We start from the raw sequence: 12984 nt of genomic DNA on the forward strand, positions 1-12984 counted from the left end.
AATTTTAACAATAATAATCAATTATTGTTTAATTCCCTCTTTAAAAAAATCTGATTTCTAGATTCTAATATGATTTATACAAGTCTCAATTTTTCTTAGTGGCAGCAATTAAAATTGTTCAGTAACCTCAACAAAGAAGTTTTGAGGCTTGACTGAAGAGATTGGTTTAGGTTTCTCTGAAGTTGAACAGGGATGGGCAAAATTTTCCAGGAATGGGACAAGAAGGGATTAAGGGTGAGGCAAAGGAATGATTTGAATGAGTAAGATGCAGTGGACTGGACCATTTGGGAATGATTTAGGCCAACTTGTGGAGGTAGGGAGAGGTTTGTAGATCAGATGATTTTAAATATGAAACATTAGGACACTGGAATGTAGCATCGATCAGTGGGGATTGGATGATGAATGAATGGAAGGACAGTGTGGACGACAGCACATGGGGTTCATTGCCCATCCCTAAAGGCCTTCGAGAAGATGGCGGTGAGTCTCTTTGACCTCAGCAATCATTCTGATCAAAATACCTCCCTGGTGCTCTTGGGCATTTCTAGGAATTAGAATCAGTGACAGTGAAGGGCCATTGATATACCTCCAAGTCAGGTTGTGCACCTTGGAGGGAACGTGGAGATCACCACGCACCAACTACCTTTGTCCTTCTTGTTGGTAGGATTGAGAGCCTAGGAGAGTTAGTGCAGCCTTGATGAGCAATTCCAGTGCATTTTGTGGATGGCACAATCAGTAGCCACAGTGCATTGGCTGTGGAGGGAGTGAACAATGGGATATCAACAATGTGGGTTGCTCTGTACTGTATGATGTTGAACTTCTTGCATGTTGGAGCACTTTTGGATAAATCAATGGTTATGGAGGTGACAAAAGTACTTGGGGGTATTTTGGAATACTTAAGACTGGGCACGTCAAAAGCACACACAAAGGTCTTGAACTGAGTGGGGTGGGGGAACACAACTAATAAAGGACAATTTTATGGAAAGTTGTGAAAGGCCAAATTCAAGATCTACCAATATGCTAAACTTGCAACTAGTCCAAACCACTTTGAGAGGATGGCTAAGGAGGACTCAAAATTTGGGAAACCAAAGCACAGCTGTCTTGAAAAACAAATTAAGGTGAATCAGGGACTAAAAGCTATGGAGGCTCTCCGCTTTCAAGTAAGCATGCACTTCTGCTTGTGCTTCTTGTTCATTCCATCCCTGAGCAACACCTTCAGACTTTATCTGTCCATTGTTTGAGTTTGGTTTGCAGGCAGTAATGACTGATTTTAGTAACAAAGTTCTAACCATATAGGAAGTTTAAAGGTTCGTATTCTTAACACACTTTGGAAATTTGAAGCAGAACCATTTCAGGAAGTCACACTATTATTATCAGTTTTTAAGGAACAAACTTTACTGCCACGTCATTTCCAAACTCAAGAGGTAGAAGTCAGGAAGTACATCTTGCATGAGTGGACAAGCAGAATAGGTCTTTGCAATTAATAGGTTACCTTTCAACAAAAAGTCATGCATTACTTCCATTACAGAGGTGTCAAATGTGTTTAAATTCAATCACCCTTAAAAGGTGCAAGTGCTCCAATTTTATCAATGACTCAGTGATCTGCCCTCTCATTTCATGTCTGATGGTTCTGGGTTTAAGCACCACTTTAGAGATCTAGGCCGGTGATCCAGTGCAGGACTGAGGGAATGCTGCATTGCCGGAGGAGCTGTCCTTCAGACTGAACGTTAAATCTAGTTCGCTCTGTCAAGAGACTCCGTGTGCCATTTTGAAGAACAGGGGTGTTCTAATGGAGACACAAGAGATTGCAGATGCTGGAATCTGGAGCAACAAACAAGAACTCAGTGGGTCAAGCAGCTGTGGGAGGAAAGGAACTGTCGACGTTTTGGGTCAAAACCCTCCATCAGGGCCGATGCAGTTTTGACCCAAAACATCGACAATTCCAGGGTGTTTCTAATGTCCTGGCAAATGCCTATTCCTCAATCAGTATCAGGAAAATGGGATATCTGGTTATTATCGCAGTGCGATTCCTCCAGCAATGACCACAGTTCAGAAGTACCTAATTGACTGCAAAGATGGTCTTTACTTGGGAAAGATGCAATAAATAAAGTCTTTCATTCTTAGAAGTACCATAATAGTGACTGAGAAATCTTCTTAACCACTGACACTTTAATCAAAGCTTCTGTAAGAGACTGAAGATATAACTTCAGAATAGCTGATCAATGAATGCCAGAGAAACTACGTTTGGAAGGGCTGCTTTTAGTTTTTCCTGACTGTGATCTGGTGAATAACCTTTATATTCAAAACAGAAATGAAAGCTTACAAGGAAGGCAATCTAATGTTCTGCAGCTGGAATCCAGTCAATGCTCAACATTGTATGAGGAAGTACATCTTGTTTAATTACTTGTCAGAGGCATGGTTTTAGGCCAGTAATTGTGTCCAACCCTGGTCGCTGGTTTTGATGAAAACAACTCTCTAAACTTTAGTGTCAGATTACAAAATAAAAAAGCAGTGTTTAATTTTCCATTAGGTGACAGCATATTGTTTGATTTTCGCTAAAATGCATTATTAAGATAGTAAAAGTTTATGAAATGCACCCATGCGTATGATTAACTCGGTTTCTTAGTGATGATTGGAACTAATTTTTGTTTATGTTGTTGCAGCTGTTGGTACTACATTCTGTATTAATTATATACCATCTTTCCTGGGGATTAAAAACAAACACTCCTCAAGGGATCAGCTATTTATACTGGGTGCCCAAAGCAGGGTTGCATGTTCAGTTTACCAATAAACTACAAAAATATTTTTCAAGAGCTGCTTTGTAGCTTCTTCCTGACTAATCTGGTGAATGAATTTTATATACAAAAAAAAAGAAAATCTCACAGAGAAGGACATCTAATATTCTGAGTTTAAGCACCTCTCCAAAGACCCGAGCACAAAATCCAGCCAGTGGTCAATATTTCATAGGCACAAATTAAAAAAGCAAAAATGTATATGGTATTTGTAACAACTGTTACTACCAGCACAATTTTTGAGAGTTTAAAATTCTCAACTATAAACTTCAATATAAATGTGCTGTTCTTATTGCCCTGTTAATTGTTTCTGCAGCGCTGCACAGATTCACATGAACCAAGTTGATTCCACCCAGTCTTGGAACACATGAATACTCTATTAACAGAAAGCTATTGTGGCTTGTGCAAGTTCATCACATCCCTGAGCTGGGAGACGAGAGTTATCTTTCATAGGGCACTGGGGTACTTTGCATGCAACACCACCAACGTGTCAGCAAACGTTCTGAAGGAAGGTCTTTGCTTTTAATAATGTATTCTTTAGTTACTTCCAGGATTTGGACACCACATGAATTGCTCATCGTATGCAGCCTGTGAGGAGATGGATATGGGCTTTTTTTCTTGAACCACAGCATCCACGGTATTGTCACTTAGGCAATTAAAGGATTTTGACCTGATGAGGATGGAGTTTAAAAAAAAGCATCCTAGTGCCTGAACAGGACAGTGTGGGAGATGTGCCTGGAAGAAAGAATATTTTTCCACATTCACTTCTAATTACCACAATTGTGGACAGATCAATTTTCTCTGTATGGTCTCCTTCAAATTTTCAACGTGTTTTTTTTAAAAAATATTTTCAGCATTAAAAGTATTTCAATAGCAAATAATGCCTTTCTTTTTGTCTATTTAATGTGCAAGTAATATATGTGAACAGGTGCGAATTTATTAAGAATCTTACATGTGACATCCTTTTCGCATACTTTATTTCCTGCTGACCTTACAATCTTTCCAAAAATGTTACCACAAATACAGCGCAAAGGTGATTGTAAACTTGATGAGGAAAAAAATTTTATGCAACATCATATGCCTGGTATGATCGTCATATGCAAAATGTTATGCCTGTCATAAAAACAATGAGAGATGATAATGGATTTAGGATCTCTTGGCCAGTTGCAGAAACCACTTCCATTCCCATTTAGAGTCATAGAGTCAAACAGCACAGTAACAGGCCCTTCGGTCCAACTGGTCCATGCTGACCAAGGTTCCCATCTAAGCTAGTCACATTTGCCTGCGTTTGGCCCATATCCCTCCAATATTCCAAATGCGGTCGCATTCTCGGTTTATAAAACCCATTTCTGTTTAGTTAATAAACAGGGGACTCACAAACCCTTTGCCTGGTTTCTTTCCTTGTTAAGTTTACCAATTTACAGGTAATGAATAACCAGTTGTTTTTGGTATCTCACCTGTAGATGCCACAGCCAAGAAAGCTCACCAGCACCTCTACTTCCTCAGGAGGCCAAAGAAATTTGGTTTGTCCCCTTTGACTCTCACCAACTTTTAAAGATGCACCATAGAAAGCATCCTATCTGGATGTATCACGGCTTGGTATGGCAAGTGCTCTGCCCAGGACCGCAAGAAACTGCAGAGAGTTGTGGACACAGCCCAGCGCATCACGGACACCAGCCTCCCCTCCTTGGACTCTGTTTATACCTCTCGTTGTCTTGGCGAAGCAGCCAGCATAATCAAAGACCCCACCCACCTGGGTCATTCTCTCTTCTCTCCTCTTTCATTAGGTAGAAGATACAGGAGTCTGAGAGCACCTATCACCAGAACTGACAGCTTCTACCCCACTGTGATAAGACTATTGAACAGTTCCCTCATACAATGAGATGGACTATGACTTCATGATCTACCTTGTTGTGACCTTGCACCTTATTGCACTGCATTTTCTCTGTAGCTGTGACACTTTACTCTACTGTTATTGTTTTTACCTGTACTACATCAATGCACTCTGTACTAACTCAATGTAACTGCACTGCGTAATGAATTGACCTGAATGATCGGTACGCAAGACAAGTTTTTCACTGTACCTTGGTACAAGTGACAATAATAAACCAATACCAATAACTGGAAATCCTGATTCCTGGAATGCATTTTGTTCCCAGTGGTGCAGTGATGGAAATAGGGATGGAGATGGGGGGAGTGAAAGGCTGCAGGTGGTTAGGGGGATTGGTGAGGTCATGAGGGAGGTGTTGGTTGTGAAGCTGGGTGGGTGATTGCAGGTTAAGGGGACTAGTGAGGTGCAGAGTTGGAGGTGTTTACGGGGATAGTTGTGTGTAGAGCTGGTGCAGGTTTTGGTGCATGTCTGGAGGTTATGGGGGCAGTAGGGTGCACAGCTGGAGGTCATGGGGGTGGTAGGGTGCACAGCTGGAGGTGTTATGGGGACATGGGGTACAGAGCTAGAGGTGGTCATGGGGATGGGTGGGATGTACAGCTCTTGCAGGTTAGAACAAATTCTGGGGATGAGAGGCTGTGGTGCTCCAGGTGGTTATGGATATTATTGGGGTTTGGGGCTGGATATAGTTATAGGGATGGATGGGTTTATGGGGATGGAGTTGGTTGCAAGGCTGAGGATGGATAGTGCTCATTTCTCATATTTTGCAACGCAGGAGGTAGCCATCCCTCAGCAATCCCATCAATTGTGTTGCCCATTTATTTCCCTGTAACCCATTCTCTCATACACACTCATTAGTCCACCCTGATTCTCCTATCACCAACTTAGACTGTAGCCCGTTATCCTGATGACAAGCACGCCTTTGAGATGTAGGAGGAAACCAGAGCACCCACATGGGAAATCCAGGTGGTCACAGGGAGAAGGTGCAAGCTCCACACAGATGGCACTGGAGACAGAATCAGTGGAACCATGAGGCAACAGCACTACCTGCTGCATCAGTGTGCCAGCTCAAGATGGTTATGGGGACAGGTGGGATATAGGCCTGATTACAGGGATAGTGTCACATGCCTCTGGATGTGTGGTGTGGTGCTGGAGGGAGATTATGGGATAGGTGGATTGTACACAGAACCAGGTAAAGGAGATTAATGAGGTTCAGGAATGGGGGTGGTAGTTTTTATTTCCAAAATAAACTTTATTCATCATAAAAAAAACTATATACAACAATAAAACAGTGCAAACCTTTACATTCGTGTTCGAATCAATCATTAGTGTTACCTTCTTATATAAAAAACACAGCACCGATGCCACGCGTGTGGCTCCCTCGGGGTGCTACCCCAATCTCATATTTACAATATTTAAGGGGCTTTCTCACCTGATTCCACCCCTCCCTCTCCTGTGGCAGAAGAACCCTAAATTCTAGTCCTTCCCCACAGAGCCCTTGCGTTGGCTGCACCCAGCTTCAGTGCGTCCCTCAGCACGTACTCCTGCAGCCTGGAATGTGGCAGTCGGCAGCATTCCCCTACGGACATCTCGCAGTGCTGGGAGACCAACAAGTTTTGGGCAGACCAACGGGCATCTTTCACCGAGTTGATGACCTTCCAGCAGCAGTTGATGTCCGTCTCTGTGTGTGTCCCTGAGAACAGCCCGTAGATCAGAAAATCCTCTGTTACACAGCTACTGGGGATGAAATGTGACAAGGACCCTTGGGGGTGGTAGTTAAAATTGGTGGAATTACAGAGGAGGTGACTACTGAGCTGGCTGAGGTTTTAGAGACGGATGGTCTCCAGGTCTGGAGCACATTACAGAGATGGTGTGGTGCAAGGCCAGAGGTGGTTATAGAGCATGCTGGTCAAACAGTTGGAGCTGGTTATGGGATTTTGTGTGAAGAGCTGGAAGTGTTGATGGGGAGGGTGGAGTTTGTGGCTGGAGGTGATTAGAATAAGGAAGGTGATGGTGGTTACAAGCTGGATGGGTGGAGGTGATCATGTAGTTTGATTCTACACTCCAGAAGTCAAAAGTACAGTGGGTGCAAGGCTGGAGTTGGACGTGTGGACTGGTGGGGTCGGTCAGCTGTAACAAGGGAAGGAATGTTGCAAGGCTGAAGGTGGTTTTGGGATGTACATGTGGGGTTGGTGGTGGTTACATAGCTCAGTGGTGGAAGTGATTAATGAACTAGGGAGAGGTTTTGTCGATGGTAGACTGTAGGACATTATAGATTTGGAGGGAGGGGTCCAGGGTCATAGGTGGTTATGGGGAGGTGTTGGGCAGCAGGATGGAAGTTATGGGGATAAGCAAGCCTAGGGCTGGGGGGTTGGGTGAACGTCGGCTGGGGGGGGGGGGGGGGTGGAAGAGGCTGGAGGGCTGGGTTGATGAATGAGGGGTGTGGAGGTGGCCAGAGGGGTGCGTCAGTGAACGGGGGGGGGGGGGGGGGTAGAAGCGGTTGTGGATGGGAAGAGGAGGAGGCCAGAGGGGTAAGTCGGTGAACAAGAGGTAGAGGTGGTGGGTGGTAATGAAGGCGGTTGGAGGGGCGGGACGGTTGGCGGGAGGAGTTGGGGGGGGGGGGGTCGGGGTGGCTGGGGACGTCGGTTAGTTACCGGGGTGGGTGGATGGAGATGGCCGGAGGGTCGGCGTCCAGGGCCGAAGATGGTTGGAGAGCTGGGCTGGTATCCAGGGCCGGGGCGGGAGAGGGATTACCCGGGACCGGAGACAGCAAAAGATTTGGGCAGAGACGAGTCTGAAAATGGAGGCTGTGCCGGGCCGCCGGCAGCGTCAGCAGATGCGGGGTGACAGGGACGGAGCGGGCCGCCGCCGCCGCCACCGTGACGAAAACCCCAGTCAAATACAAACCCAGTGTAGCAACTGGCCCGGGGGCAACAGGGCGGCGGCGGCGGGGGGGGGGGACACACTGGCCCGGGGGCAACAGGGCGGCGGCGGGGGGGGGGACACACTGGCCCGGGGGCAACAGGGCGGCGGGGGGGGGGGACACACTGGCCCGGGGGCAACAGGGCGGCGGCGGCGGCGGCGGGGGGGGGGGACACACTGGCCCGGGGGCAACAGGGCGGCGGCGGCGGCGGGGGGGGGGGGACACACTGGCCCGGGGGCAACAGTGCGGCGGCGGGGGGGGGGGCAACAGTGCGGCGGCGGGGGGGGGGACACTGGCCCGGGGGGCAACAGTGCGGCGGGGGGGGGACGACACACTGGCCCGGGGGCAACAGTGCGGCGGGGGGGGACACACTGGCCCGGGGGCAACAGTGCGGCGGGGGGGGGAACACACTGGCCCGGGGGCAACAGGGCGGCGGGGGGGGGGGACACACTGGCCCGGGGGCAACAGGGCGGCGGGGGGGGGAACACACTGGCCCGGGGGCAACAGTGCGGCGGGGGGGGGGGGACACACTGGCCCGGGGGCAACAGGGCGGCGGGGGGGGGGGACACACTGGCCCGGGGGCAACAGTGCGGCGGCGGCGGGGGGACGACACACTACACGAGCCCGGGAGCAACAGCCGCGGTTCCCGGGTTTACCAAGGGGGAAAATATGTACTTTTTAAGAAGTTGTCCGATCTGAACTGTGGATGAGTCATCCGTTTCTCTCCGACAAGCTGAACCGGGATGGGATCACGAGTGCCTCTCAGGAAGTCCGGAGTCGACCCTCCTTCCGCAACGGTAATACCACGCACCGAGCTTTCTCTTTCTCTATTTCCCTCCTGATGTAGTGCTTCCGCTGCAGTCGGAGCAACGCCTCCGTGCCTCATCACCTTCCGAACACGCTGTCAGGCCGCCGAGAGATCGACTCGTGTTGTGGTTCCTGTGCTACAGAGGAAAATCAATTACTTCGGAGTGCTTCTGCTGTGCCAACTTGCGCTGCCGTGGCGCCGGGTTTCTTCCTTTCTCCCTTCCCCACCTCAGGAGGATCTTCTCACCTGGAGTTTGGCTGCATTTGCAACAGTCGCAGACACACGTACACACACCACAGCACAAGAGGTGGTGTGGGGGGGGGGGGGGGACTTTCTGTCGGCCCGAAAGGCTGCTGTGCCGAGGAGAGGGGTAACGATGTCTTCCGCTCGGTTATCGCCCGGTTGTCAGCAGATGTGCCCCACTGCTCGGGAAGCAGGTGAGTCCAACGCCGGGCAGCAATCCTTCCAGCCCGCCAAATCACTTCAAGAGTTGTGCAACCGTGCATTCGTTCTGCTTTATCAGATTTAACCATCCCACTTTCATCCAAGAGGTGGATTTTCTCTTTGTTGTTGTCTTCGTTGAAGCCAAGGCAACTTGCAGTGGAAGTATCTAGTGTTGGAGGTAGGATTAGAGGAGTGGAGGTTTGAGAACGTCATTGCATCTAAAATTAAGTTGGTACATGTGTAACCAAGAAGGTCGCAGACAAAACTGGTTAGTGAGATTAGGCTGAATAGTATTAATTCGGCTAACGTGCATGATAGGTCAAATGGCCTCGTGATTTTGTTTTATTACTGTATGAAGGGCTGATGGTGTTTGGCGACCAGTAATTTGACCTGGGACCTCTGCTGATTTATGGAAGTTGCCAGGAAACTTCAGTTGGTTCAAGTCGATTACTTCTCGAGTTACTTGTGCAATGGCCTGGGGTCAGCCAGTAACATGTGTTCCCACTTTTGTGACTAAGAATGCTGGAAACACTCAGCGGATCAGGCAGCATCTGTGGAGAGAGAATGAGTGAACGTTCCAGGGTTGGCTTGTTCCTCTCTCCACAGACGCTCGATCAGCTGGGAAAGTGGGTCAAGGCATGGCAGATGGAATTTAACTCAGACAAGTGCAATGTGTGGCATTTTAGGAAGTCACACCAGGGCAGGGCATGCACATTAAATGGCAGGGTGAAAAGACGACAAGATGCTGGAGGAACTCAGCAGGTCGGGCAGCATCCGTGGAGAAAAGAAGATAGTCAATGTTTCGGGTCAGGACCCTTCTTCAAGGGTCTTTTCTCCACGGATGCTGCCTGACCTGCTGAGTTCCTCCAGCATCTTGTTTTTTTCATCTAGATTCCAGCATCTGCAGTCCTTGTTTCTCTACTAAATGGCAGGACCCTGGAGACTGTTGTAGAACAGAAACACCTAGTACGTAGTTTCCTGAAAGTGATAACGCAGGTAGATAGGGTGATGAAGAAGGAAGATGGCTGGCACACTTGGTTAGGCCATTCAGTACAAGAGTTGGGATGTTATGTGAATCCTGGACAAGACATTGGTGAGACCGCACTTGGAGTATTGTGTGCAGTTCTGGTTGCCCAGCTATAGGAAAGATGTCCTTCAACTGGAAAGGGTACAGAAAAGATTCACGAGGATGTTACTGGGACTGGAAGGCTTGAGTTATATGGAGAGACTGGGTAGGCTGGGCTTCTTTCCCTGGAGTGTAGGAGGCTGGGGAGTGACCTTATAGAGGAGTATAAAATCATGAGGGGGATAGATAAGGCAAATATTCACAGTCTGCTTCCCAGGGTAGGGGAGTTTGAAACTGGAGGGCATAGGCTTAAGGTGAAAGGGGGAAGATTTAAAGGGAATCTGAGGAGCAAGTTTTTCCACACAGAGTAGTGGGTATATGGAATGAGCTGCCAGAGCAAGTTTTAGAGGCAGGTACAGTTACAACCCTTAAAAGACTTTTAGATGAGTACGTGGTTAGGAAAGGTTTAGAGGGATATGGACCAAACGTGGGAAAGTAGGACTAGCTCAGGTAGGCAGCTTGGTCAGAATGGACGAGTTGGGCTGAAGGGCCTGTTTCTGTGCTGTATAACTCTGTGACTTTATGCTGTCTGACCCGCTGAATGTTTCCAGCACTTTGTTTTCTTTCAGCACCTTCAGATTTTTTTTCAACTTGACAGATCTGTGTACTTATTCTGATCACAATGTGAGGCCTTATTGAATTTCACCATTGTGAATATAATAACCATTTTAAAACATGCAGTTAAATTTTCTTTGAGAAAATGAATGTAAGTGCTTTTTGTTTATTATTTGCTGACAAATGTGGATGCATTTTTACACTTTATTGTTGTAGTTACAGAATGAGAGGTTTACATTGATATCTTTCATTGTAAAATAAATCCTCAGAGGTATGCATGTGAGGATTAAACATTTCCAACTTCAGTAATCTGTGAGGAATTTGAATTGTCCAATCTCCAATTTAAGATGAAATGTGCCAGTTTTGGACTTCAACCTGCAATCCTGTGATCAGAATTATTTTGCCTAGATCTACAATATTTAGGTTCCTCGGTAGTAATGAGGAATGGAGGGAGCTTGGTGTTGAAGTCCAAGGATCTCTGAAGGTGACAGCAGTGATGAAGAAGGCATATGGGATACTTGCCTTCATTAGCTGGGGCATGAATACAAGATCTGGGAGACCATAGCACAACTGTATAAAATATTGTTTAGGCCACAGCTGGACTATTATGTACATTTCCGAACACCACAGAATTGGAAGAATGTGATTGCACTGGAGAGAGTGCAAAGGAGATTTACCAGGATGTTGCCAGGCATGGAATATTTCATTTATAAGGAGAGATTGAATAGGCTGGGTTTGTTTTTCTTGGAGCAGGGGTGGAGGGTGCAGGGGTATGTGATAGGATGGAAGTGTAAAGTTCATGAGGGGCTTAGATAGGGTAGCTAGGAGGAATCTTTTCCCAGTAGTAGAGGTGTCCAAAAATAGAGGCTGTGGGTTTGGGGTGAGTGGTAGAATGTTTAGAGAAAACTTGAGGAATAACCTCTGGGTGGAATCTGGAACACATTACTTGAGAGGTACAGGTAGGTACTCTCATGATGTTTGAGAATTATGGACAAGCATTTGAATTGGCAAAGCATTGAAGGCTGTGAACCAAGTGCAGGTAAATGAGATTAATGTAGATGAGCACTTGATAGTCAGTAGGGACGTGGTGGGCCGAAGGGCCTTTTACTGTGCTGTATGACTAACAAATGAGAACGTCGGATTGTCTCACGAACCCAGGATTTTCTTTTGTGAGTCAGGAGGTTCAAGCACTACCTCAGGAAGTTGAGCACATTAATCCAGGAAGGCACTTGGGTGCAGTACAAAGGATTATGACGTTGTTTGGGCTACTGTTTTTGCAGGAGATTTTAAAATCGTCCAGCAGTTCTAGAGAATGTAAAATGGTGCTTTGAACCAATACTTTGTGTCATTCAGAACAGAGATCCTCCCAAAGTCCCAGTTTATTTGTTGGTTATGTTGCATCTCCAAAAAAAGGTTCAGTTGGCCATTGTTGTCTGTACATTGCTATGTGCAATTTGGCTTTCAGGTTTTCTTACAAAATAACTGTTTCTAGAAGCAATTCAGTGAGAGGTGACCAGTGGACTGGAAAATTGCAAATGTGATAACCTTGTTCAAGAAGGAATGGAGACACACAGTGGAGGTACAGAAGCTTGAAGTCCCACACCACCGGGGTGAAGAACAGCTACTTCCCTTCAACCGTTCGGTTCTTGAACCAACTGGCAGAACCCTAATCACTACAGTTTAGCAACACTACAACCACTTTGATCACTAAAATGGACTTTTAAAATTCTAATTCTTCTCTTTCTTGGAGAAATCGTGTATAATTTATGATTAATTTATGCTGTGTCTGTGATGCTGCTTTAACTTTTTCATTGCACCTATGCATACATGTACTGTACTTGTGCATATGACAATAAACTTGACTTTGACAGTTACATTAACGTCTCTTGGGAAGATGTGAGGCCTATAAACAAGGAAGAAATAGCTAATCAGTTAGAGAAGCTCAGTGTAATCAAATTGAGTCAACATGGCTTTATAAAAGGTAAATCACGTTTGGCAAATTTGCTGGAGTAATTCAAGAATACAACAAGCAGAGTTGATAGAGGGAAACTGTGGAAGTGGTGTACAGGCCATCCCTGGGTTATGAACGCCAAACTAATGGACACTGCTACAGAGAAACGAGCTCCCATAATATTATTAAATTTAAAATTCTGACACGTGTACATGTGTTCGTTCCTACGAATGGCAGAGCTAGTTTCCTCTTTCTTTCCACATTTAGTAATTGTTCTCATCAGTCTTGTGTGCCATTCATTACAGTACTGTGGTGATATGTCAAAGTCGGGTTTATTGCCATATGCACAAGTGCATGTATGCACAGGTGCAATGAAAAACTTACTTGCAGTAACATCACAGGCACATAGCATCATATAAGCGGCATTTGCAAGAAAACCGTCAATTAAACAAATTATACACAATTTTTACGAGATAGAACACAATTAGAACAAAAAAAAA

The 12984-nt window shown here is 46.4% G+C and overlaps 2 protein-coding genes across 5 annotated transcripts in view; both read left to right on the forward strand.

The window, feature by feature from the left end:
* The first annotated feature begins 7477 nt into the window (after positions 1-7477).
* Positions 7478-8299, forward strand: LOC127580545 (uncharacterized). Its single transcript, XM_052034132.1, has one exon. It carries the CDS (start codon positions 7478-7480, stop codon positions 8297-8299), a length of 822 nt encoding a protein of 273 aa, XP_051890092.1.
* LOC127580475 (protein TASOR 2-like) overlaps positions 8146-12984 on the forward strand; it is a 79592-nt gene continuing 74753 nt past the window's right edge. For 3 of the 4 annotated variants that reach the window (XR_007957825.1, XM_052034004.1, XM_052034005.1), the window contains exon 1: positions 8146-8397. Coding sequence is in view for 3 of the 4 variants with exons in the window: in XM_052034004.1 (XP_051889964.1) it covers positions 8307-8397 (91 nt within the window). In the remaining variant the exon portion in view is untranslated. Of the gene's footprint in view, positions 8846-12984 lie in introns of all 4 variants that reach the window. The other variant, XM_052034006.1, reaches the window with a different exon arrangement.

This window comes from Pristis pectinata, chromosome 19 (genome assembly GCF_009764475.1).
Source record: "Pristis pectinata isolate sPriPec2 chromosome 19, sPriPec2.1.pri, whole genome shotgun sequence".
Lineage (NCBI taxonomy): Eukaryota > Metazoa > Chordata > Chondrichthyes > Rhinopristiformes > Pristidae > Pristis > Pristis pectinata.